We start from the raw sequence: 27,370 nt of genomic DNA on the forward strand, positions 1-27,370 counted from the left end.
TTGAAGTATCTAAATTACACAGTTTCTACGCTGAAATCAACCCTGGAAATACATCATCGCAACGAACTCTGTACAGGCAGCTATACGAGCACAAGAGATCCATCCCGGGTGGAGGGCCAACCTGTGAAGGCGCAGTCGGTCCGACGTGAAGAGGAGGTACTCGGACACGTTGCGTCCCGTGATGTCCACCAGGATGTCCCCGGTCACCACCTTCATGAGCGGGGGGCGGCCCCCCACCCCGCTGGGGCAGGAGAAGCCCGTGCCCTGCATGGAGCAGGTGCAGCGCACCGGCTCGTGGATGGAGAGCGGCAGCGTGGGGGGAGACGTCACCGGCTCTGGATGAGGGACATGGAGGTCAGGTTTAACACTTTTATCGAGGTCTTTCAGAGGAGGCCAACTTTATGTTTTCTTGTTAAGAAAAATTCAAGAATGTCCTTGGTAAAGGACATTTACCAAGGACGACCTCGGTAACTCACTCCAAGGTCCTATTCTGAGCATTTAGTACTTTTAGTTAAATTTAACTTTGTACGCGCATTAGGGAGCGACTTATTAACTACAAGCCAAGATGTTGCCAATGCAAAAATAAAATGCTGAATGCGGCCCAAAAAAACACTTTATAACTTCAGCTGATTAAGTCAAAGCCGTCAAAGTTTTAGATGAAAGAATCTTATATCTGATGGTTTTTGGTTACAGTATAAGTGGATTAAACCACAACAGGGGTCCTGTAATTGGAAAATAATGTACTTTGTCGGTAGCAACCTCTGCCTCACCTCAGTCGCATCACCCCCCCGGTCTACCGTTATCATCGGATACCCGCACACCCCGTCGTGGTTTATTCCTCACTGAGCAGGGGTTCAGGAGCCTTCTGTTCGCCTTCCCGGTTCCAGTCATAAATTTGATATGCAAGCGATAGAATCTGGACCCATTTGAATGTGATCAGTTTGGGCTGGTTAACGACAACAGACGAAATGAAGTGCTTGTCGTTAAATGTGTTATGCCCAGTCTTCGACAGTCGGTTAGGATTGTAAAGCATTGTAAAAGCCTTCCAGTGTTCTCAGCTTTAGATGAGTTATAATAGCCATTGATCTGAATCAGTTTTCTTGCGCTGTGTAATCTAATGCAAGTTTATAGACTATGGGCAAGGTTTGACAAGTAATTGTTATATCTAACATATTTCCCCCCACTCTGTATAACCACACATGACTCACAGGTCGTTAAATCGAAAAGGTTTGCTTTTTTATGCATTTAAATAAATTGTTGTGGTACTCAAATGTTCAACGTATTGCAATCAACTGTTTCTTGAGCCAATGTCAACAGAATACTATCAATTATTGCTCGCTTTTTTATCACTTTTCTGACTTGAATCCTATTAGTTATTTGTGCATTAATGCAATCTAAATGAGAGTTTTTCTTAGAAGGAAGGATCCCCCACTCTGCGTCCTGTCTCAAGGTGTTCTCCTTGATAATTAAGTGAGTTTTCCTTTCTCTTTAGAGGGCTGGGGTCAGGCGGTGTCATACAATAAGGCCTGTAAAGCCCTTTGAGGCTGTCCCTGGGATTAAGGGCTCACACAAATACAATTGACTCGAATGACATCTGAGCGGCCGATGTGCACCGGGCGTGAGCAGCGAAGAAATTTCCCCTTAAAAAAAAATACACTAAATGTTGAAAATGATTTGAAAATGTTCAAATCGAAAATATAAAAAAATAAAAGTTTGTTTGACACAAAAATCTGAAGCCCGATCAATGTTGGATTAATCCCACAGCCCTGCTAGGGACCCCGTCTGGCCGGGACCTACCGTGGGCGGCGGTGGGCGTCGGCGGGGTGGTGAAGTTCCACACTCCGTCCTCGTCGAAGCGGGGGTCAGGGTCGTCGGAGGGCGCCGGCGACGGCGGCGGGGGGACGAAGTTGGACAGCGGGACCCCCTGCGTGAAGGAGTCCAGACACATGGAGTCGAAGTAGCGGGCGGCCAGGGTCTTGGACTCGTTGGCGCTGGGGTTGAGGGTCTGGGCCAGCTGGTCCAGGGTGCTGTCCAGGCTGCTGTTGTGGGGCGTCTTGAGGACACAGGTGGCGCCCACGCCCGACAGCAGCCGCAGCGTGTTGATGATCTTCTGGGGCGGGGCATCGGAGGAGAGCTTGCTCCTGATAGGACGAGAGACACCCAACACCCCCCCCCCCATTCAACAACAAATGTGTGCAATTCATATTTGTATCGAGAATAAACATACATAAAGTTTTTTTCAGATAAACATTTAACTGAATGAAAGCAAATATAATAACAAGAATATTTAACACATCAAAAAAATATAACATCCTGTATATCTTCACCTCTTAACCTCAGACATATCCCCTTACCCACCCGTAACTCTCCCTGCTAGTGCCTTCTATTTGAGGACGGCTATTTGATTACTAAGATAAGTCTCTATAAAGATTCGAAATTAAATGGAGCTGGATTTTTTCCATCTGCTTTTCTTTATCCCTCAAGACGTGCCTAATTCTGTTAAAGTACTGGTCAACAAATGCTAACGTGTCACGAAGAGACAGCGGTAAAGTGGCCATGATAAGATTCAAGATTCAAGATTCAAGATTCAAAAAGCTTTATTGTCTAGTATGTTGCCATACTAGAAAATTGTCTTTTGACTGAAGGCTTGGAGGTGTGTGTGTGTGTGTGTGTGTGTGTGTGTGTGTGTGTGTGTGTGTGTGTGTGTGTGTGTGTGTGTGTGTGTGTGTGTGTGTGTGTGTGTGTGTGTGTGTGTGTGTGTGTGTGTGTGTGTGGGGGTTAGGGTTTGACTCAGAGTAGAAAGGTTCTGGGTTTGATCCCCAATGTCTCAAGTCTATCAGTGGACATCCTTGCACCGGATAATGAAATCCAACCTAATGACTATCGTGTCTCAAATTCACTGTGAATCTCTTTGGATGAACGTGCCTGCTAAATACACTACACACAACTATAATGAACTCTGACCTGTGCTGGGGTCTGTCCTCATTAGCGTAGGGGATGAAGTTCCCTCGGGGCTGGGTGTAGTTATGATACTGAGACGGGGAGAGGATCAGAGGGGGCAGGTCTCCTGGAAAACACAAGGACATACGGCTGTGATATTATCAATCGCGTTTACATGACACACTGAGGTTAAAGGTCTACGATAGCTAGATAAAACCAACAGGCGTGCATGCACAGTATTATTTCATCCTCCCGTAGCTGCCATAAACTCTGGGAAACGAGGTTACATAACCACATTTCAGTGTTTACACGGCCGTCGGGAACCTAATTATCTCAGTAACCAGATTACAGTCGGCTTTCCCTTGCGCATTTAAAACATGGCGATCAACACAACCAATGGCTGATGCCAGAAGCGGTCGGTCCCTGGAGGACCCACCGATGGCGGGGACGGAGAGCGCCACGGTCATGGCCACGCAGACGAAGAAGGCGGGCAGGAGGATCTGCGAGAAGAGGCCCTTGGTGTTCCTCTTGGCGCAGTGGAACCGCTTGACGATGAGGCCGTGGAACTGGCGGAGCCGGAGCCACCAGCCCTCCAGCTTCACGCCGCCCTGCCCCTCGGAGAGCTCCTCCTCCGGGGACAGCGGGATCTTGGCGTCCCCTGGAGGTTGGAAACAGGGTCAGGGGAGGACAGCGTGAACAACCGCCCCTTGGTCTGCAATCATGAGCTTCTATTTGAATCACTTTGTGTATGTGTTCATGTTTGTGTGTGCGTGTGTGTGTGACACAGTGAGGGAGCCATTTCTTTTTATTACATATACATGTTTAAACAGCTGCAGTTTTTTTTTTTGCATTGCGTTTTCCATACTTTATACTTAAATATCATATTTCTGTTCTCTAATATCTTGAGCAGAGCAATTATTTTAAGAATTTTCCACCGGATCAATAAAGTCATCCGAATCTGAAAGCAAGAGTCAGTGATCACATTTACGGTTGCACAAGCCTCTCTCAATTTCCGTCCCCCCCTCCCTCTCCACCCTCCCCCCCTCACTCTCTCCCTCCCCCTCACTCTCTCCCCCATCACCACTCTCCCTCTCCCCCCCCCCTCACTCCCTTCCTCCGTTAATGGTGACACATTACACCACCATGTGTGAGTGGGATTAGCCCTACCAAGCCGTTTCGAAAACCGGCCTCTTCTGAAGGAGATCCCAATAGGGCGCGTCAGCCTAGATGTCTGACGGATTGTTGAGCAACGTTTGCTACAGTCCATTGGTCAGGCTGGTAGACGGATCCATCCAGCACACATCTAGGTGGACACGCCCACGTGTGATGTCAAAAGAGGCCGATTTTCGAAAAACGGCTCGTAACGGCCAATCACGCGGTTGAATGCGTCACCTTTACCGCCCTCCCTAACGTCCTTTACTCTCGTCTCGCCCGGCCCCCCCACTACCTCACCTCTCGGGCCGGCTGACTCTCCTTCCCGCGGCTCCTCAAACAGGGGGCAGTAGTCTCCGTAGAAGTCCGTGTACAGCCCCCCCTCGTCCCCCCGCACCGAGCCCACTGACGAGGACGAAGACCTAAGGGAGGCCTGGCTGGGGCTCATCCGGGAGCCGTTCACCAGGTTGGTCAGCTCCACCTCCCGCCTCTCGTCTGCTGACGCCGGGGGGCCCGTCTCACCGCCTGGCGGGGGTGACGTCGGCCCCCCGGGCCCCTCTACCGAGACCACCCCCGGCTTCCCCGTGGAGCTGCCCCCGGGGGAGTCCTTAATGTCTTCAGATGCGGAAAACAAACCAAGAGAAACAGATTTAATCTTTGAGCAATGCAGGGTACTTGAAGACTCCAGCTTAAATGAAACCCTTTTGAAGGTTGACTATTATGAGTAAGTTTCATTGGACTTTTTTATGGTTTTGCACCAATTATTCTGAGTAAACTACAGAAAATGGCTGAGCAGCATCTCGATATCGTTACCCACAATTCAGAAAAATGCTCTTCTAGTGGTTTGTTTTGTGCCATCGTTATAGGTCTGCCCATTGGTAATAATGTGGGGCCTGTGAAGCCCTTTCAGACTGTTGACTTGAAATTGATCGGTGTCCTAAAAGTAAAGTCAGGTTGAAACTTCAGTGGCAAATCATTTACAAATAAAATAGGCTTGTCTTGGTTCTGTAGTGGTGAATCAAATTCATACAATTATTAATGTATTATTTTTTCACAATATTTTAGAAGACAGATGGGTTATTAATGCCACAGAGCAACAGTTGAACTGCATGTGAATCTGCTACATAGTGAGCTGGTGGCCTGCTAAATAGTGAGGTGGTGGTCTGCTACTGAGGTGGTCTGCCACATAGTGAGTAGGTGGTCTGCTACATAGTGAGGTTGTCTGCTACATAGTGAGGTGGTGGTCTGCTACATAGTGAGGTGGTGGTCTGCTACATAGTGAGGTGGCGGTCTGCTACATAGTGAGGTGGCGGTCTGCTACATAGTGAGGTGGTGGTCTGCTACATAGTGAGGTGGTGGTCTGCTATATAGTGAGGTGATCTGCTACATAGTGAGGTGGTGGTCTGCTACATAGTGAGGTGGTGGTCTGCTATATAGTGAGGTGATCTGCTACATAGTGAGGTGGTGGTCTGCTACATAGTGAGGTGGTGGTCTGCTACATAGTGAGGTGGTCTGCTACATAGTGAGGTGGCGGTCTGCTACATAGTGAGGTGGTGGTCTGCTACATAGTGAGGTGGTCTGCTACATAGTGATGTGGCGGTCTGCTACATAGTGAGGTGTTGGTCAGTGTTGCCAGATTGGGCGAGGTTGCCCGGCCAATCTGGCAACACTGGGGGTGGTCTGCTACATAGTGAGGTGGTCTGCTACATAGTGAGGTGGCGGTCTGCTACATAGTTAGGTGTCGGTCAGTGTTGCCAGATTGGGCGAGATTGCCCGGCCAATCTGGCAACACTGGGGGTGGTCTGCTACATAGTGAGGTGGTCTGCTACATAGTGAGGTGGTCTGCTACATAGTGAGGTGGCGGTCTGCTACATAGTGAGGTGTCGGTCAGTGTTGCCAGATTGGGCGAGATTGCCCGGCCAATCTGGCAACACTAGGGGAGGTCTGCTACAGCTTGGGGTGGGTGGTCTCACCAGCGTCGCTGTTCTCCAGGGACTGGTCCTCCTCAGACACCTTGAGGAACACCTCCTCCAGGGTGGTGTCCATCACCCCGAAGCTGGTCAGAGCCAGGCTGTCCAGGCTCTGCTCCAGCGCCTGCAGGAGGGGGACGGGACCACACAGGTTACCACCACAACCTGGGTGGTTCTTACTGCACAGTATCCCCTCGACTCCTGGTTATAATCCAGTCAAGAGTTCAGACCACTGTTCGAGGTGTTGAACTAGCATTATCAAGTGACATATTGATGATACTCGATTATGATTATATATTCTAAGACGTTTGATACCCCCCTGCCAGAGGGATGCAAATATGCGCGTTTATGAAACGGCTTTGTTGTATGCTTGTTTCTGATTGGTCGATTATGGGAATCAATGGCCTTTCTGAAAAGCAGACAGCTGTTATGATTTTTTAGCATAAGCAAAAAAATAAATAAATATTAATGTATTAAGTGGGATAATGTACTGCAAGCCTGTCATTATCGTGATATAAAAACCTTCAGGGTTATTCATGCATCACCATGTCAGGGTTTATTTTGCGGTAATGACCAGCTTGCTGTTCAATATCCTTTACATATCAGCTGTATGTATTTATACCGGTGTATATATAGATACATAAAAATATAAAAAAGTTGTTTGTTTTGGGGAGAACTGCTGTAGTACTTTCAATGTAGTACATTGAGGACAGAACATCTGCATTTCAAGCTGAGCTAACTCACATGATGATATATATTTGCGCCCGCAACTAACTGATGAGATATCATTCTCGCCCATTGGGCCTAAAGCCTAGGGACCAAAGGGGTCGATATTCACACTCCCGTTATCTTCTCATTTAGTCTTTTACCACAAGTACCCAGTATATTTGTTTTCCTTGTCATGCTTTTAAAGAGCAGCTCCACGCTGCTTTTGTGAGTTTTGCAGAACATGTCTGGACGTGGTCTGCAGGGGTTGCACCGTCCGTCCCAGTACCTGGAACAGGCGTTCGAAGCAGCCTTTCTTGACGGCGTCGGACGGCAGCACGTAGGACAGCTCCGTGTTGGAGTTGGACACCAGCTGGCAGGACGCCACGAACTGGCGGATGAATTGGGTGACCCTGGCCTCGGAGCACGGAGACAGAGGGGAGGGCGGCTGGGGAGGTGCCCCCTGGTCTGGGAGGTGGAGGAGGCGGGGGTGGAGAAAGGTCGGGACGGCACAGTGATGGTGAACGGGGAGGAAGAGGGGGAGAAGAAGAGGATGGAGGAGGAGGAGGAGGAGGAGGAGGAGGAGGAGGAGGAGGAGGAGGAGGAGGAGGAGAAGGACAAGAGGAAAAAAGACAAAGAAGTAGGAGAAGAAGATGAAGAAGTAAAAGACAATGATGAATGAAAAAATAAAGAGAAAAGGGGACAGAGATGAGTATGGGAGAACAGGCGGGACAGTCCAAGCTGTACACCGTTAAAGAAACTGGCATCACTGGGAAACTTAGTTCCACACATGGCTTAGCTCGTCAAACACCTTCATCTATATTGGTAACTACAACAGCTGTTCTCTTCGTAAAAAAAATGGATCATAAATGTAAAATGAAAAATAAATGTATGTCCATAACTCCCACCCAACCACCCACACACCCACCCTCACACCCACACACACCCACACACACCCACACCCACAACCACACCCACCCACACCCACACCCACCCACACCCACACCCACCCACACACCTGTTCCCTCGCTCTGCTTCTTGACCAGCGTGAGCTTGTATCCGTCTCCGTACGTGCTCTTGAGGAAGAGCGGCGAGCCGCAGCACTTGAGCTTCCCGTGGGAGATGATGGCGATGCGGTCACCCAGGAGGTCCGCCTCGTCCATGTGGTGCGTGGACAGCAGGATGGTTCGACCTGGCGGCCGGAAACACATGGAGATGGTCAGGGATGAGGTGGTTCGAACCCCAACGTCCAATGTCTTACCAGTGGGCCTCCTGGAAGGAGACGGCCCCTAGCACCTTCTCCCTTATAACCTGTACCTAGGATAAAATACTATAAGAAACCTGCCTCCTGAATAATTAAACGTGGTTCCACCTGATGATTCTCTAGGATGCTCCTTTTGGGACATCAGGTTAACCCAGGTCCTAGACCAGGTCCCGGACTACGCACCCTGTTTGTACTAGAGGACCAGGTCCCAGACTACGCACCCTGTTTGTACTGGAGGACCACGTCCCAGACTACGCACCCTGTTTGTACTGGAGGACCAGGTCCCAGACTACGCACCCTGTTTGTACTGGAGGACCAGGTCTTGGACTACGCACCCTGTTTGTACTAGAGGACCACGTCCCAGACTACACACCCTGTTTGTACTAGAGGACCACGTCCCAGACTACGCACCCTGTTTGTACTAGAGGACCAGGTCCCAGACTACGCAACCTGTTTGTACTGGAGGACCAGGTCCCAGACTACGCACCCTGTTTGTACTAGAGGACCAGGTCCCGGACTACGCACCCTGTTTGTACTAGAGGACCAGGTCCCAGACTACGCACCCTGTTTGTACTGGAGGACCAGGTCCCAGACTACGCACCCTGTTTGTACTGGAGGACCACGTCCCAGACTACGCACCCTGTTTGTACTAGAGGACCAGGTCCAAGACTACGCACCCTGTTTGTACTTCAGGATGAGGTCCCAGATGGCGCGCCGGGCGTAGGGGTCGACGCCGGCGGTGGGTTCGTCCAAGATGACAGCGCGGGACCCCCCCACGAACGCGATGGCGACGGACAGCTTCCTCTTCATCCCCCCGGAGAGGGTCTGCACCAGGCTGTGGCGCTTGTTGGACAACTCCAGGTCCAGGATCATCCTGGACACACACACACACACACACACACACACACACACACACACACACACACACACACACACACACACACACACACACACACACACACACACACACACACACACACAGATTGAGTGTGTTTGCATATTTGTTCATATATGTGCCTGTCTACATGCATGCCCACTGTGTGTGTGTGTGTGTGTGTGTGTGTGTGTGTGTGTGTGTGTGTGTGTGTGTGTGTGTGTGTGTGTGTGTGTGTGTGTGTGTGTGTGTGTGTGTGTGTGCGTGCGTGCGTGCGTGCGTGCGTGCGTGCGTGCGTGCGTGCGTGCGCGCGCGCGCGTGCGTGCGTGCGTGCGTGCGCGTGTGTGTGACTGTGTGTCCGTCTGTGTGTGTTTGTTGTGCGTGCTAACTCCTACTTGTCCATCTCCTTGCGTATGTCCTCCTCCTTCATGCCCTTGAGTCGGGAGTAGAACCAGAGGTGCTCCTCGACGCTCAGCTTGTCGAACAGGACGTTGTGCTGCGGGCACATGCCCAGGTTCTGCCGAATCAGCTCCATCTCCGTGCGGATGTCGTGACCATATATGGTGGCAGAGCCGGAGGTGGGCGGGAAAAGGCCAGTCAGGATGGACCTATCAAAAGCAGGATATCGGTTATATGGGATTCACAGAGGAACAGTGTGTTGGTGGTGGTGTTGGTGCCAGTGTGTGTGCGGGAAGGGCACATACAAAACACAAGTGCCCACGCACACCTCACACACACACACACACACAGACACAGACACAGACACAGACACAGACACACACACACACACTTCCCCTCACATGGTGGTGGTCTTGCCGGCCCCATTGTGGCCCAGGAAGGACATGACGTGGTTCTCGTGGAGGTTGAGGCTCAGCTTATCCAGGGCCAGCTTGCTGCCCATCTTGTACACCTTGGTCAGCTTGTCGATACACACCACCACGGGCAAGTGGCTGGGCTCCTCCTCGATGCCCCGCTGCTCCTCTAGGGGGCACAGGTCAGAGGTCACAGGTCAACAGGTTACAGGGGAGCGAATGAAGGGGGAAGGTAAAAGGGTCAATCAAAAGAGATCAACCTTTGTTAAATCCAGAATTGTGCTCCTTTTAACTTTATTTGCCTGGTTTAAATTGTATTTGCGTGCATTAACTGTGAGGCGACTTTAAAGTGAAAACAAAATGTATTATTATTAATTATTAGACCTTTGTTGGTAAATGCAATCACCCACGGGCTCTACTTACAAAACAGTGGTAAGGACGAGAACGTAAACTTTAAAATCCGTCTTTTAAACAACGTAGTTCTTCTGTGCAGGATACACTGATGTACGCTTGTTTTAGGAAGTGTTTCTGGCTTGATGTGTATTAGAACACTAATGCTGGATATTTTTGAGACAAGAGGCAGCAGAATCGTTATATAGTCTCATTCTCAGAAAAAAAAGCAATATTCTTCAGAGAACTGTCATTCTAAAGCATTTCTAGAAGGACATCTGTAGATTTTGGACGAGTGGGAGAGCGAGCAGAATGGCTTTAGAATGATGATTGGAACGCAGCCTTTAGCTGCGGCGGAGTGTGCGCTGTGGTCAGCGGCCTTCTTACCGGACCTCCTGTGCTCCATGGCGCACGCCTGGTCCTCCTCCATTACGCTCAGCCTGGAGGCCCCGCCCCCACACCACGGCCAATCCCAGGTCTCCACGCGCCCGCTGCCCAGCCAATAGGACTTCTGCAGGGGGAAGTACCATGGGCGGGGCAGTCCGTACATCCCTACAGAAAGAGTGAACACACCATGGATTTATTCTAATATATATGCAGTTTAGGCAGCCACGAAACCCTTTACTTCTTATGATGGAAGTAACACAAGATTATAACTATTCTAAACAAGTTTAGGCGGAATTGACCACCTTTTCCTAAATCGAGTGGGCTGAGACGCTGAAGCTAATTCTGGTGGAACCAGGGTAAGTAGAAGCTAATTTGTCTACCTGGTGAGATTAAAATAAAGGCTGTTATTTAGTGTGTTAATTATTGTGCTTTAATATTAATATATATACATCTTTTTTTTTTATATATATATATTATGTATAATATATATTTCTATACCTGGATGCACAGCCTCAATGTACCAGGTGAGCACTCCGTACAGGCAGGCGTCGATGATGAGCATCATCATGGACAGGCCCAGGTTGAAGTCGTCCCCCTCGACCGGGGACTGGCGGATGGTCTTCCACTGGATCCCCACCCCGGACACCTCGTACAGGGCAAAGTACTTGGAGCCCAGGCCAAACGCCGTGGTGGACATCAGGGACTGGAGAGGGAAGGAGCGGAAGAAGGCACTCGTCAGGTTGATCAGGATTTCTTTCTGGGATCCAGCAGTCCTACCAGGTGATAGCAGAACATCGGATCTAGACGGCCTACTATGTTATAGCAGGACTTGTGATCCAGAGCTCCTACTATGTTATAGCAGGACTTCTGATCCAGCAGTCCTACCATGTTATAGCAGGACTTCTGATCCAGAGCTCCTACCATGTTATAGCAGGACTTCTGATCCAGCAGTCCTACCATGTTATAGCAGGACTTCTGATCCAGAACTCCTACTATGTTATAGCAGGACTTCTGATCCAGAACTCCTACTATGTTATAGCAGGACTTCTGATCCAGAACTCCTACTATGTTATAGCAGGACTTCTGATCCAGCAATCCTACCATGTTATAGCAGGACTTCTGATCCAGTGGTGCAACTATGTTACAGTACAAACTTCTGATTCAGTGGTGCAACTATGTTGATCAATAAATCTTCCCCCAATAACTCAATAGTGTAATGCTATTGTGGTTTTGATCAATAGGTGACAATGCTGAATAATAGCCCCTTATACCAACATGAAAAAGCGTACAAACGTTCTGAAGTTCCCAGTTTATCATTCATTTTAACTGATATATACACAAACCATGACGGACACAAATGGCTAAAGGTGCACACAGGTCCATTGTTTTATTATTATTTTTGATCTTTCCTTTAGGCATTTTTTAATTACGTATCTTTAATAACAATCTAACTTACATTTTTAATAACTATCATATAATGTTTTTATTGCTTGGGTTATTCCTTTATCATGTAAAAGACTTGATAGTTAGAAAAGGTTTAGAAAAGTGCTTTAGACAGAAAGTTCCTTATTATTGTTGGGCAGATCTAGCCAGCAGAGGTAAAGGAGGAAGTGATCAGGGCCGTGCGGTTGAAGGCGTCCTTACTGCGATGCACTTCTCAAAAGCGGTGATCTTGTCGTGGGCCACCTCCTCCCTGATGGCCACGTACATGTAGGGCACGTAGCTCAGGAAGTAGACGATGCCTCCGCACGCAGACGCCAGCTTAGCCTTGGAGTAGATCACCGACACCAGGAAGCTACAGGCGGACAGACAGGCAGGGAGACAGAGACAGGCAGGGAGACCGATAATGAAGACCAACAAATTGATCAATACGCAACAGACAAACAAGCAAAAAAACTGTATCTAAACTAATGTTTAGTTACACTGTCAGAGGATATTGAGTATATCATCCAAAAATATAATCACTTACTATTATGTATATGTATATGTATATGTATATCTATATATATATATATATATATTATTATTCAAACCAAAACAACCCTCTTTGTGCATGCCTCACACCAGAGTGGCTGCCAGATACAGTACACTGTACGAAGCTGTAAAATCTAAACTCCTGGAGTCAACATCTTTTCAACCAGTGTGAGCTCTCCTGTGGCCCGCTGTGACTTCACGGCAGATAAAACGGGGGCCGCTTCAGTCGCTTAGCAACTGAATTCGACCTGTTTCTGCCCACACACGCTAGAGTTAACAAGTGAACAACCTCTCTTCCAATCGCAAGGACCTTCTGAGGTGCGGGGAGGAGCTACTTTCAACTGCCCTCTTTTTGAAGGCACAACTTTATTAGGTTTGATTCTATTGTGACAGAAGGTATGTAGGGGCCAGGGGTTAGGGCATCCTGCTCTAGCATGCCTACAGGTAGACTGAGGGTATTGGGGATCGAACCCGGAATGGGCTAGGAGTCACCTAACCTACTCCACTACTCTTAAGTTTAAATTCTTCACGTTAAACTGTACGTGTTAATCATCCTGGATACATTATTTTTTTTTTGATCTATTGGTCTATCTATTGGTAGTTTTGTGTCGATCACATTTTGCGCAGGGTGTAAGACTTAACCACGCCTACTTTGGTGTATGGGGATGGCGCCAAGCGCTCACCAGAACATGATGGTTGCCACGGCGTAGATGGTGAGGAAGAGCCAGATGATGAAGGGGTCGCTGTGCAGGAGCACGCGGCCGTACTTTAGGATGACGGTCAGCGCTGTCACAGAGATGGACAGCTGGACGAAGCCGGTGATGAACCAGGCCACCCAGTGCACCGCATTGTTCAGACCCATCATCTTCATCACCTTCAGGGAGATATGAAGACCTTTAAACTACTGTTACACCTTCATCGTCTTCATCACCTTCAGGGAGATATGAAGACCTTTAAACTACTGTTACATCTTCATCATCTTCAGGGAGAAATGAAGACCTTTAAACTACTGTTACATCTTCATCATCTTCATCACCTTCAGGGAGATATGAAGACCTTTAAACTACTGTTACATCTTCATCACCTTCAGGGAGATATGAAGACCTTTAAACTACTGTTACACCTTCATCAGCTTCAGGGACATATGGAGACCTTTAAATCACTGTTACATCTTCATCATCTTCATCACCTTCAGAGAGATTTGAAGGCCTTTAAACTACTGTTACATCTTCATCATCTTCATCACCCTCAGGGAGATATGAAGACCTTTAAACTACTGCTACATCTTCATCATCTTCAGGGAGATATGAAGACCTTTAAACTACTGTTACACCTTCATCGTCTTCATCACCTTCAGGGAGATATGAAGACCTCTAAACTACTGCTACATCTTCATCATCTTCATCCCCCTCAGGGAGATATGAAGAACTTTAAACTACCGTAAGATCTTCATCACCTTCAGGAAGATTTGACGACTTTTAAGCTACTGTAAATCAATAAAGTTACTAAAACCTAAAAGGCGCAAATATTTTTTTAGGGATATATCCATATATGACAAATTGCTCCATGAGAATGGTGAAGAAGGAATACTCAACAGCAAACACCTAAAGGCTTTAATCAGAGGAAACATCAAATAACTATATAAATAACAAATTTTACACAGGGAAAAAACTAAAGTAAACTGTAGTTCTGATATGTGGCCACCAGGTGGGTGAGAGGGCAGTGGAGTGAGACATTTCTCTGCTACGGGTTGAAGTCTCAGAGAACAGGAAGCAGTCATGTTAGTGTCAGTCAGACAGATAGGATGACAGGGGATGCTGACAGATGGGTACCGGTGACCCTGCGTCTTTAAACTCTGACCGACCGCAGGACAGAATGACTCGCACACAGACAGAAAGGCAGGTAGACCAAGCAGCAGTCAGCCAGGGACACAGGTATACAGAGGAACCTGTATATGCAACCTCTTTCATGAGGCAGACAGATAGACAGACAGACACACACACCGAGTAGCCTGTATATCTGACCTATTGAGGGGGAAAACAGACAAGACAGTGGACCCTGTGTATCTGACCTCTTTGAGGAGGCAGACAGACAGATAGACAGACAGACAGACAGACATTTGACCCTGTTTATCTGACCTCTTTGAGGCGGTGCTCCTTCTCGGCGACGATGTGTTGGATCATCATTGCTACGGAGTACACCCAGGAGATCACCATGCACAGAGGCATCATGTGCTCGATGACAAACAGAAAACTGCAAGACACACACAAACAAGTACACGCAAACATCATAGTCGGGACATGACCTTGTCCATTCCAACCTCAACAGCGCGAGTGACACGCACTACTTCTCCCGATACCTTCACCCTACTCTTAAAATGCTACAACCTGCAACTAATAAACCTTTCAAATCAATGGCAAGTCGATTAAAAAAAAAAAAAAATGCTATTTATCCCAGAGGGGCCATTCCTAAAACCTAACAGGCATAGTAGAGGACACACAAACAGGACAAATAAGATAATACATGATAGAGAGAAAGTGGCCGCGTGGTTCAATACACAACAGTGACGAAGAATGAAAGTCAGAATGACCGTGAAGCATGTATCAAATAAACTTCACTCACTACAACTAAACTTACAATACATTCACTCTTCTCTGATAAAAGTACAACTAAACTAACAATACATTCACTCATCTCTGATAAAAATACAACTAAACTAACAATACATTCACTCTTCTCTGATAAAACTACCACTAAACTCACAATACATTCCCTCTACTAAGCATGGCAGGTGTAATGGATGGAGGTTCTTACTCGTCGCGGGTGTAGCATGGGTATGGGAACATCTGGACGTAGTTCCCCGGCTCCACCACGTCATGACCCACAAATGTGTTGATGATCGCTCTCTCCATCATGTCTAACAGAGAGAGAGAGAGAGAGAGAGAGAGAGAGAGGGAGAGAGAGGACATTTACAATCTGTTACACTTATGATCGATAGGGGGAGTGAAGGATATATAACCCCAAAGTCAAAGATTATATGGCTCCATCCATCATTTTTAAGATGGAGGGATGGCGAGAGGCAAGAGAGAAAACAACATGCTTACATTCAAAATCTATTACATTTGTGATATCGATAGGGGAAGCGATCGAATTTAGAGGGGGTCAAAGGTTAATACGGCTCTCTTCATTATCTCTGGGCTGAAGGGATGGAGGCAGCCAGAGAGAGGGAGACGGGGGAGTGCGAGAAAAAAGGAGAGTGAGATGGACAGAGAACATTCACAATCTATTACTGTTGTCATATTGATATGCCCAGTGACAGGATGCGTGCAGCAGCAGAAACATGTTTTTATTCTCCAAACCACTAAGATAAAACACCCGTCCCAACAGAGAACCTGACGTCTCCGTCAGACTCAGGTAAGCTGTCATCGACCAGTGAGCAAAATGCTGCAACAAAAGGAGTTTCTCTTCCTCCCTCCTCCTCATCATCACTGTTGGAGAGTGATGATACCCGATCTCTAGCCGCGTAAGGAAAAAAAAAAGCTTTTTAAAAAAACACTTTATCTCAGCGATGCCTCTGCTCTAACTAGTCATACTTTCCTGTTAGGAAGGACATGTCATACTGCAAATCGACATAATTGTATTTGTCCACTACGTCCTCCCCCCCTTCCCTCCCTCCCTCCCTCCCTCCCTCCCTCCATCTTACCCTACCCTCCCCTCCCTTCCTGAATAAAAGATGACTTTCACAGACGAGAAAGTGCCATCCCTGCGGCTGCATCACTCTCTTCACAGGTGCTGGAAACTTGAGGAAGTACGATGCTAAGCAGTTTGCCAACAGTCAAATCCTTTATGGAAGCTCTTAAGCAACGCCTTTGTGACGATGGTTGTTTCAGCTTTGCCATAAAGGATTTCTTAGTGTGCCGGAGTTATTATTGTTGGCGTTTGATTCATCGGCCCGGGCCTGAAAACACCTGCAGAGAGCATCTAAAACAACAGCCGGTCGACTTGTACAAATAACTCTTCAACCGCACAGCATTTATTTTTATCAGCAGAGCAGGTGGGTTTCATGAGATCTGTTACCACATATAAATCAAAAACACTTTCTATCTGGGTTTCTTTTCACATGACTATAGTGTTAAAGGGCTTACCAGCTCCACATTATATGACCGCCCCTAATGCCAATAACTTTAAATGTCAAGAATAACCTTCTCAAAACCAGGAGGAAGAACAGAACAGAACAGATGTGTGTTAGTCTTTCAGCCGAAAGTGTTCTGGTTTCAGCCCTCAAGTCCACACTCCACCTGCAGTTGGCTACCTTGAGCAATTCAACATAATCCCTGCTTCTTTATTATATGCATTAAAGAGACACGGCAAGCTGCTTTGGAAACACCCGCTTACTATTTCGCAGTTTCATAAGTCGCTTTCGGGTCTCCTTTGATGGCGCAGTACCCCTGTTGTGAAGTCTTTCCGTTCCAGGAACAAACCACTAAAGTTTTATCTTATTGAACCCTATTCAACATCTGAGGGCGGTCTCCACCCACCTTGTATCCAGACAAAACCGTACAGGAAGTAGAACTTCCCGCCGGTGTTGGGTCCGGGACGCCAGTAGGCGCGTCGGATCTCGTTGGTCTTCTCCGTGAAGCTGGAGTTCTGGCGGATCTTGTAGAGAACGTGGGGGGGCAGGGAACCGTCCCTGTTGGTCTGAAAGATCACACCTAGCGGCAAGGGAGGTGAAGGGGTTAAAATCTCATTGGATTCAAAATAAAATTCAAAAAGGATGACCACAAGACCCGAGAGTGAGAGCTCATGGGACTTACTGGCGAAGACGGAGACGTTGTCCTGGTAGGCCTGGTTCAGGGTGTAGTTCACAATGCTGTCCTCGTCGGGAAAACCTTTGAAGATGTCCACGCTCACCTGCAGGCATGTGTGTGCACGTTTATGTGTGCACGTATGCATCCGTTAATACACATGTGTAGATGAGCGCGTGTATGTGTATTGGAAATGGGAGGTAAAAATAAAGAAACACATTGACTTCTGAAGACCAGAGCAGCTATTTTTAGCTCAATGCTGAGCTGCTGCCTGAGAGTCTTCAGAGCTGGTGTTGTCGTAGCACGCAGCTAGCCGTTCTCTCCGGGATCAATAGGATACTCTTCCTCTGCTCAGTCCCACCCTGGCCACAGAGTTAACTGGCATCAGTCCCGACACAGCGAGCAGGAGCGGGACATATGACCTTGAACGTCCGGGGGGCTGTCAGCGTCCACTCCCGCCCCCCCGCAGCACTGATAGGCTTGTGGTCGGCATTAGCATTAGCATTAGCCTACTTACTCAACCCGTTAGCATTGCTGACCTTAAACGACGCCATTTGAAATGTTCAACTACACTTGCTTGATTAAAATTCAAACTTCTCTCTGCCCATAATGACCTGATTCCCTATTTTAATAATGATAATGTCAAGTTGAGTGGAGTCCTGCCGTATAGTGATCACAGTACAGGTCATTAAGGAACGGTCTTTAGCATTATTGCTTCATTACCATGTTGACCTCAGAGGGAATAGTAAGTAATTAAAGAGTACAGACTGAGACAAGCATTTGGGGGTTGGGATGACAAGCGCTATAGTTTCACCTCTGTAATATCAATATAAATACTGTATGATATATTAAAATATGAATAATAAAGTATATACAGTACAGTATATTATATATTTGTCCGGTAAAGGAGGTTTGAGACTGTTAGAGAGGGGACGTTTTCGTTTGTTTGCTTAGTTAAATGAAGGCTCACTCCTCTGCTCTCTCTTTATGGCCCAGGACTGTCACCTAGAGCACCTTTCCGAGCTATTCAAACAAAGTCGGCTGGACTGGCCATGGATGGGACTGACCTTCGACATGAAGCGCGTCCAGCCACAGGCGGCGTTGTCGATAGTGTCCAGCTGCTCCACGAGAGTGGTGGTGTTCGGGAGGGTGTAGTTTCCCTCCAGCAGACCTTGGATCAGCACACTGTCCGTCGAGTTCAGCAGCTCTGGGTTGCCCTGCAGCTCCTGGGTCAGCTGGGGGCAGAAGGGAGTTGGTTAGAGGGTTAAGGTGAGTTGGTAGTGAAGCTAATTTAGTTAAATGCAGTACATTTTCCAGTACATCATCATCCATCTACAACCCCTGGCAGCAGAACCGTGTGGGAGGGGTTACCATGTGGAAGAGGTAATTACCATGTCTGAGATGTTACCGTGTGGGAGGGGTTACCATGTGGAAGAGGTAATTACCATGTCTGAGATGTTACCGTGTGGGAGGAGTTACCATGTGGAAGAGGTAATTACCATGTCTGAGATGTTACCGTGTGGGAGGGGTTACCATGTGGAAGAGGTTATTAGCATGGCTGAGATGTTATCATGTGGGAGGAGTTACCATTTGGGAGGAGTGGCAACATCTGAGATGTTGCCATGGGGGAGACGTTAGCTTATTTTTGCAGTTAGCTACCTCATGAATTTATCCAGCACTTTGGTCACTGCTGGTTGATTCTGAATGTGCTCTATAAACACTTTTGGATCTGAACTGGGTCGATTATTCACCTGTTGTAGCCAGGCCAGGTGGTCGTGCATACGTCCGTCTTCCAGGAAGGTCCTGAGCTGGGCAGAGATGTTGAGCCAGACCCGAGCGTAGTGCGTCACGTTCCCCACGAACGCAAACGTCTCATTGGCCTGGCGTGGGTTACAAACGTACAGAGGATTTAGGTCTCCATGTGGTGTACTGATGACGCAATGGTGCATACCATAAGGACTTGGAAGTAGTCTGAATAGACAGTACAGCTTAAATGTACGGTAGGTGTAAACAAAACACACATGCAGTCTAGCCCGGGAATGTTCCAGAACCTTTCCTGCATGGGCTCATGTGTGAATGAGAAAAGGGACTGAAATCAGGTAGAGGAAATCAGAGATTCTTCTGACATGTTGGGATCACTTCTGGTACAGCTGAGTGGTGAATGAAAGCAGTCAGTCACATTGCAAGGAGAGGCACTTAAAGTGTTCGGTCTATCTGACGTAAGACGCTTTCCCGTTGGGCAAACAAACCCAAGCCAAAGACTCTGATTATGTATTTGAATCCTGACTTTTAATCCTAATGTGTCAATGATTGTCGAGTGATTCATCAACACAGTTTATATTGTTTGCTTACAAGTGAACAAGCAGATTTAGACTAAAGGACACTTCTCTCATTCTGAGATTTGAATGGCGGCTGGCATCCACAAGTGTTGCATTACCCCCATCTGCTGGACTTCCCCTTTTCCCATCCACTCCGGCACTGTTGTGTGCCATGTGTGAAAGGGGCGGGACAGACATTTTCCAGAACGTAACTTCCTGTGTGAATACTAAAGAAACATAGTAGTGGTGCCTGAAAGTTTATCACAGTATTTGACCTGGAAATATGTGTGATAGAGGCTTAATAAGCAGAGAGCTCTCCCGGAGCACCCACAACACTGCCCGTACTTGCCTTCTGAATGACTTTATCCACCTGAGAACCGATTGGGGAATAGAGGATCTTGGGATTTGTAGTCATCAGATGCACCAGTAAGCCTAGATTCCTCTGTTCCTTGCTGGTGAAGCCAAGAGAACTCATGTTCCCCTGCTTCAGCGCCTCGGGCTCGATGATCCTGGCGGATAGAGTAGGAGAGGACGTTAATGGTCCATTTGGCTTAGCTTCTCTTCCTTTTATTCCCTGTCTTTATGGCGCCTCGTTAAAGCAGAGATGAAATACACACAGAGAAACGGGTCGAGAAAACCCACCCCCAGTATTCCAAAACAACCATGTTGCTAATGAGCGCAATCCAGAAGCAAAAGCAATCACTCATCACTGGAGGCAAAACACTGTGTGGCTTTCATCTTGAACCTGGAGTTTCCAGGAGTAATCTTTCAGCGCACTCTGTGTTGAAACTTGATCCTCTGTGTCCTCTGAGATGGGTCTCAGCATATCTGCACATAAACTGCTTATCAGAGAGGGGCATGATTGATATCTGGACCGTGGCCCAGGAAAGTGTCATGGCTCTGGTGTTTGACTTCCAGCCGGAATGGACTGGTTTATATTTCTACAGCAACACAGTCTACCTGTAGGCATCCTGGAGCAAGATTCTCCTACCTGTTCCTTAGGGACATGTTTCTAATCCATTGTAAGTGGCTTCAAATAATTGGCTAAATAGTAAACAGCCCAAATTGTTTTACTTCAATGTCATGAAGTAGACGCTTTAATTGATAGCGACCTACAAGGGAGGCTGGGAACCCAAAAAAGCAAGTAGCTACAAAAATGTTCCAATGCTGCGAAATCTAAATAAATAAAAACAGGTCAAAGTGGCCATAGGGATCAGGAATGATGTATCACAGACTCCATGTCGATTAAAAAATGTGCAACCATGTCATTCCTCACCTGTTGTTCCCACACAGGATGGGCTGCAGCCCCGCCCACAGCTGCACGAAGGCCGAGAACTGAGACCTGGGGTTTGCCTGGGGCTCCTCCTTCTCCTTCCCTTTCTCCGGCCCGCCTTCCGGTCCCCTGCCGTCCCCTTCCTTCCCCTCTCCCTCCGCCTCTACGCCGTCGCCCCGGGGCGTGTCCGTGGAGTTAGAACCGATCCCGCCTCCCCAGGCGGTGGAGTTGGGCGGCCAGGTGGTGACGTTGGAGGCAGGGGCGTGGCCTGGTGGAGGCGCGCGGCCCGCGCAGGCACCTTGAGGCAGGAGGCGGGCAAGGCCGGAGAGCAGGGCCACGTCCTTGAGGAGCTGCTCCACGTAGGCCAGGTCTTTGAGGAGCACGGCCAGCCGCGTGCGGGGGAGCGACGAGGAGGAGTTGAAGAGGTGAAGCTGGGTGGAGGGGACACTCGACGGTTACTTCAACCCTCGTTTCTGCCTCGTTTTATGCAATGGAAGTATCCTTCAATGTCCTGAGACTCATACAACATTGAAGTATTATAATTATTCATTACTAGCATGCTTATCCATCATGAACCTCTTGTACAGTTGGTGGAATAAGACTATTGGAAGAGTTACATTAATTGAGAGTTGCAATTAAAAACCAAAATTACAATGAACATGCACACAAAAGCACACACACACACACACACACACACACACACACACACACACACACACACACACACACACACACACACACACACACACACACACACACACACACACACAAACATTACCTTGTCAATCACGCTCTGAGTCTTCAGCTGCTCCCGCAGGACCTGGCTAAGTGCTCCAAACCGCTCTTTCCGCTGCCCCGCCCCGCCGGCGCAGAGGATGCTGCGATAGCCAGCCAGCAGCGACTGCTGCCTCTCAGGGACCAATAGGAGCCTGGCTAGCTCACTGCTCCCGCCTCCTCCGCCTTCCCCGCAGGTCAGGACTTCGAGAATGGCTCCGGTGAGAATCACACCCTGGGGAAGTTAGAGTCATTACGATTTGAGAGCTGCAAAGTGCGAGAGAGGGTGTACGATTTTGCAACTTAGCAACCAAGGCAACATCCCCTCCCGCCATACGTTACTCAGGACAGGCATGAGATTGACACGCAAGACGGATTCCCCGAACCAATCAGGGAAGGGACTTCCTGATTATAGATAAGCGCTCCGATATGAAATTGTGTCATGCAGAGGTAGACACAATACTGCCCGTAGTCTCACAAGTCAGACGATTAATATCTGATGGGAGAGAATCTCAAATCTTGCTGAACGAGGCATTTCAGAGTCTTTTCGCTTCGTATTTTTTTCTAACAATTTTGTTGCTCGAAGCGAGGATCTCTTAGCACGTGTTTGACGAACAGCGTGGAACTCTTAGCACGTGTTTGACGAACAGCAGAGGAAAAAGTTTCTGTAAAAGATTCAAATCAATCAGCGTGTACATGAAATACACATCCTAAAATCCCCTTCGGAGAGCTTCCTCAACTGCTCCAATGCTTCTCTTTGGTACAACATGTCCGTTACAAAACAGAAACAAGACCCAGCCCCACCCCTTTGCAGCACTTGGTTGCCCGGCTCTCCCCAGAAGGCGTGCACTGACATAAGACTGCCGGACCTGGGATGACCACGCCCCTACCTCCACCTGCTGGAGCTCCTGAGGGGCGTAGCGCTGGGCCTCCCCGCCCACCAGCCCCAGCGTCTGGGACAGCAGCCTGACCAGAGCCTGCCGATCGCGGGCCGCTCCCGAAGGGTCCCTGAGGGCCTTGTGGAGCAGACCCCCGTCTAGACCCCGGAGACCCCCCAGCAACCTCTGCTGTGGTAGAGGATCAAAGAGAGAGAGACAGAGACAGACAGAGCGAGAGCGAGTTATAGACGGAGCGGAAGGGAGAGAGTAAGAAGGTCAGGAGAGGGATAGAGCGAGGGAGAGGGGGATAGAGCGAGGGAGAGGGGGATAGAGAGAGGGAGAGGGGGATAGAGAGAGGGAGAGGGGGATAGAGCGAGGGAGAGGGGGATAGAGCGAGGGAGAGGGGGATAGAGAGAGGGAGAGGGGGATAGAGCGAGGGAGAGGGGGATAGAGAGAGGGAGAGGGGGATAGAGAGAGGGAGAGGGGGATAGAGCGAGGGAGAGGGGGATAGAGAGAGGGAGAGGGGGATAGAGCGAGGGAGAGGGGGACAGAGAGAGGGAGATGGGATCACAATTTGTCTGTGCAAAATCTGTGTTGCTTTGGTGTCAATCAATTATAGGTTGGCAGCCATGATTGAGCTGCACAATTATGGGTGCTTTTCATTTATGAGAGGGAAAATCGGTCGGTTCCTTGGATTGAGCGAGTGCGTTTAGAGTACCTCCAGGTGTAGGACCCCCTCCCCGGCCTTGGTTCCGCTATGTTTGGAGCCCTGGGTCTGGGTCTGGACCTGATCTGGGGCCTGGGTGCGGGTGTCTCTGGGATGTGAGCCAAAGACAAGGCTGTAGACCTGCCGAGTGCACAGGGACAGAGAGATGTAGAGTGCTTGGCTGCTTCTGCACTTTTTGTCCACGTGTGTGTGTGTGTGTGTGTGTGTGTGTGTGTGTGTGTGTGTGTGTGTGTGTGTGTGTGTGTGTGTGTGTGTGTGTGTGTGTGTGTGTGTGTGTGTGTGTGTGTGTGTGTGTGAATAGATATTATATGGGGCCCACGGCCAAGTAATAATAAAGAATTAAAGCTGAATGAGCTTAAAGATGTATTATCCTAATTTAAAATGTGTGCCTGTGCGCGTGTGTGCGTGCAACCCTGAGCTCCTTGGCAGCACCAAAAACGTTATGGCTATCTGAGGAAGGCAGGGCATGAATTTCATCTTATTTCAACATAATGGACTACATTAGGGAGTTGTACTACAGTAGGATATTGGGCTACAGTAGGGAGTTGGACTACAGTAGGATGTTGGACTACAGTAGTGAGTCGGACTACAGTAGTGAGTTGGACTATAGGATGTGGGACTACAGTAGTGAGTTGGACTACAGTAGGGTTTGGTCTACAGTAGGGCGTTTGACTACAGCAGGGCGTTGGACCGAAGTAGAATGTTGGACTACGGTAGTTAGCTGGACTACAGTAGGGTTTGGTTTACAGTAGTGAGCTGGACTACAGTAGGGTTTGGTCTACAGTAGTGAGTTGGACTACAGTAGGGTTTGGTCTACAGTAGTGAGTTGGACTACAGTAGGGTTTGGTCTCTACAGTAGTGAGTTGCTCTACAGTAAGGTTTGCACTACAGTAGGCAAGGCAAGGCAAGGCAACTTTATTTATGTAGCACTTTTCATACACAAGGCAGACTCAAAGTGCTTCACATATAAACATTGTCATACAATAAAATAAAATAATAGATAAGTAAAAGAAAACATATCCAAAGAAATTAGTAAAATAGAAAATGCAATGTATTTAAGATCAGATCAACAGTCTCTCTGGTATCCGCGTCGGGACTCCAACCCGACCTAAAGGAACTTGGTACCCACGTTGGGACTCCAACCCGACCTAAAGGAACTTGGTACTTTCTCTGGGACTCCAACCCGGATTCTAGTAACTCTAACCACGAACCAAAGGCCTTATTCTGGGGCTCCAACCCAGACAGACGTCAGGACTCTAACCAGACAGAACTCAGGTCTTTCTCTGGGGGTCCGACCCGATCTAAGGAAATGGTCCTTTCTCTGGGACTTCAAAACAGATTCTAGGACTCTAACCCAGCAGAAATTGGGTCTCAAACCCATATCCTTTCTCTCTGGGATCAGATCATGTATCTTTCTGGTAAAAATAGAAAATTAAATTGATTGGCTTTTTAGTAAGTAAAATTTAAAAGGCAATGTAATTAAGATCAGATCAACAGTCTCTCTGGAACCCACGTCGGGACTCCAACCCGACCCAAAGGAACTTGGTCCTTTCTCTGGGACTCCAAACCAGATTCTAGGACTCTAACCCAGACAGAACTTGGGTCTCAAACCCTTATCCTTCTCTCTGGTATCAGATCATGTATCCTTCTGGCAAAAATAGAAAATAAAGGGAAAAGGCATTTTAGTAAAATAAATGCAAAGTCAATAAAAGTGTATTTAAGATTTAGCAGAAAGCTAAAGCAAACATAAAAGTCTTCAATCTTGTTTTAAAGGTGCTCAGAGTTGGGGCAAGTCTTAAATCCTCAGGAAGTTTATTCCAGCTATTTGTTGCATAGTAACTAAATCCTGCTTTCCCATGTTTCGTGTTTACTCTGGGGATAATTAACAGATTGGTCTCAGAAGATCTTTGTGTTCTAGAAGGCTTATGTAGTGGAAGCATATCAGTTAAATATTTTGGGCCCAAACCATGTAGGGATTTAGAGGTTAGCAACATGATTTTAAAATCAATTCTCTGACCTACAGGAAGCCAATGTAACAATTTAAGAATTGGTGTAATATGTTCAAAGTTTTTGGTCTTTGTTAAAACTCTAGCAGCAGCATTCTGAGCAAGCTGAATTTCCATAGAGTTTGTTTTGGGAGACCTGTAAGGAGACCATTGCAGTAATCAAGCTTACTAGTGATAAAGGCATGTACAAGTTTTTGTAAGTCTTCGGTGGACATGAGCCCTCTAAGTCTTGCTACATTTTTTAGGTGATAATATGCAATTTTGTAACTGATTTGATGTGACTGTCCAAGTGTAAATCAGAATCCATGATAACCGTAGGGCATTGGACTATAGTAGTGAGTTGGTCTACAATAGGGTTTGGTCTACAGTAGGGTGTAGGACTACAGTAGTGTGTAGGACTACAGTAGGGTTTGGGCTACAGAATAGAGTTGGACTACAGTAGGGTTTGGTCTACAGTAGGGTTTGGTCTACAATAGGGTTTGGTCTATAGTAGGGTGTGGATCACAGTAGGGTTTGGTCTACAGTAAGGTTTGCACTACAGTAGGGTTTGCACTACAGTAGGGTTTGCACTACAGTAGTGAGTTGGTCTACACTAGGGTTTGGTCTACAGTAGGGTTTTGGACTACAGTAGGGTTTGGTCTACAGTAGGGTTTGGTCTACAGTAGGGTTTGGTCTACAGTAGGGTTTATACAACAGTAGGGTTCGGTCTACAGTAGGGTTTGGTCTACAGTAGGGTTTATACTACAGCAGGGTTTGGTCAATAGTAGGGTGTGGATAACAGTAGGGTTTGGTCTACAGTAGGGTTTGGTCTACATTAGGGTTTGGTCTACAGTAGGGTTTGGACTACAGTAGTGAGTTGGTCTACAGTAGGGTTTGGTCTACAGTAGGGTTTTGGACTACAGTAGGGTTTGGTCTACAGTAGGGTTTGGTCTACAGTAGGGTTTATACTACAGTAGGATTTGGTCCACAGTATGGTGTGGATAACATTGAGGAAAGTCTCTGATTTACTGAGAGTCTGTGTTGGATTGCAGGAAAAAAAGTGTGTGAGTAAGTGAGTGAGAGAGAGCGAGCTAAATAGAGAGCGAGGGGTGAAGGTGGATTTATTTAGATGTATGTTTTTAATTCATTTCTCGGTACTGCACTAGCTGCTGTTGAACCCGAATATCCTGCCTGGGATCAATAAAGTACATGAATGAGGAGTGAGGTGAGGTGGAGGTAGAGAGTGAGTGATGGTGAGGAGAGTGAACAAGGCGTGCGTCAGCTGACCTCCTGGAGGCTGATGGGCGTGGTCAGCAGCAGGTGGGCGGCGTCCTCTGGCAGAGAAAGGTTCCTCACCAGGAACCTCTGGAACACCGACTGGTTCCGCAACACACTGGACAGAGTGAAGCCTGGAACACACACACACACACGCACACGCACACACACACACACACACACACACACACACACACACACACACACACACACACAGACGCACACACACACACACACAGCTATAATACGTTGATCCTAAATGCATGGATTGACTGTAAAATGTTCATTGTTTAACCAACAAATTGATCTCTTCTCTCTCATCCTCTCCTCTTCTCTCTCATCCATCTGATTGTCTCGCTCCCTCCCTCCCTCCCTCACTTTCTACAACACAACATCACTGTCCAGAGTACACATCGATATTGCACAAATCAGATTCATGGAGCTGGACTTAAACCCAGACGCTCATAAACGGGCCTTAAAATGAAATAAAAAAAACAATTGAACTAAACCGAATCAAAGAAGAGACAGTGCCAGACAAAGCTAGACGGGCTAGTTGCTAGGGGCAACAGGCAAAATACCTGAACAGCCACAGCCGAACAGAAGATGCTGTCTTAAAAGGAGAGCCACACCCCAACACCACATTAGATTACATTAGGGGACTCTCTAAACACATGTTACTGTGTGCATAACCTCTTACCCCTCTTGCCCACTGCATCCCTCATCCCATTGACTTTGAGTGGGGCAGAAATGCAATGCATAGTGGATCCATCCGTTCCGTTGGATCCATCGGCTCCGTCAAGAAAGTTGAAAAGTTTTTAACTTTTCAGGCAGCGACAGATCCGTCATCCAATCAGATCGCGTATGCTC

At 47.7% G+C, this 27,370-nt stretch overlaps 1 protein-coding gene across 3 annotated transcripts in view; it reads right to left on the reverse strand.

Moving 5' to 3' along the window:
- abca2 (ATP-binding cassette, sub-family A (ABC1), member 2) overlaps positions 1 to 27,370 on the reverse strand; it is a 57,952-nt gene that overhangs the window by 11,344 nt on the left and 19,238 nt on the right. For all 3 annotated transcript variants that reach the window (XM_030359643.1, XM_030359642.1, XM_030359644.1), the window contains 27 exons: positions 26,516 to 26,637; positions 23,235 to 23,363; positions 22,529 to 22,705; positions 21,643 to 21,873; positions 20,868 to 21,295; positions 19,941 to 20,100; positions 19,025 to 19,153; positions 18,341 to 18,508; positions 17,283 to 17,379; positions 17,007 to 17,180; positions 15,283 to 15,385; positions 14,607 to 14,721; positions 13,152 to 13,342; positions 12,139 to 12,289; positions 10,993 to 11,197; positions 10,495 to 10,659; positions 9,706 to 9,886; positions 9,301 to 9,513; positions 8,709 to 8,905; positions 7,786 to 7,959; positions 7,057 to 7,235; positions 6,066 to 6,186; positions 4,393 to 4,707; positions 3,377 to 3,598; positions 2,965 to 3,067; positions 1,798 to 2,141; positions 122 to 335 (listed from right to left, as the gene is read on the reverse strand). In XM_030359643.1, coding sequence (XP_030215503.1) covers positions 122 to 335; positions 1,798 to 2,141; positions 2,965 to 3,067; positions 3,377 to 3,598; positions 4,393 to 4,707; positions 6,066 to 6,186; positions 7,057 to 7,235; positions 7,786 to 7,959; positions 8,709 to 8,905; positions 9,301 to 9,513; positions 9,706 to 9,886; positions 10,495 to 10,659; positions 10,993 to 11,197; positions 12,139 to 12,289; positions 13,152 to 13,342; positions 14,607 to 14,721; positions 15,283 to 15,385; positions 17,007 to 17,180; positions 17,283 to 17,379; positions 18,341 to 18,508; positions 19,025 to 19,153; positions 19,941 to 20,100; positions 20,868 to 21,295; positions 21,643 to 21,873; positions 22,529 to 22,705; positions 23,235 to 23,363; positions 26,516 to 26,637 — 5,008 coding nt within the window. The remainder of the gene's footprint in view (positions 1 to 121; positions 336 to 1,797; positions 2,142 to 2,964; positions 3,068 to 3,376; positions 3,599 to 4,392; positions 4,708 to 6,065; positions 6,187 to 7,056; positions 7,236 to 7,785; positions 7,960 to 8,708; positions 8,906 to 9,300; positions 9,514 to 9,705; positions 9,887 to 10,494; positions 10,660 to 10,992; positions 11,198 to 12,138; positions 12,290 to 13,151; positions 13,343 to 14,606; positions 14,722 to 15,282; positions 15,386 to 17,006; positions 17,181 to 17,282; positions 17,380 to 18,340; positions 18,509 to 19,024; positions 19,154 to 19,940; positions 20,101 to 20,867; positions 21,296 to 21,642; positions 21,874 to 22,528; positions 22,706 to 23,234; positions 23,364 to 26,515; positions 26,638 to 27,370) is intronic.

This window comes from Gadus morhua, chromosome 6 (genome assembly GCF_902167405.1).
Source record: "Gadus morhua chromosome 6, gadMor3.0, whole genome shotgun sequence".
Taxonomy (NCBI): Eukaryota; Metazoa; Chordata; class Actinopteri; order Gadiformes; family Gadidae; genus Gadus; species Gadus morhua.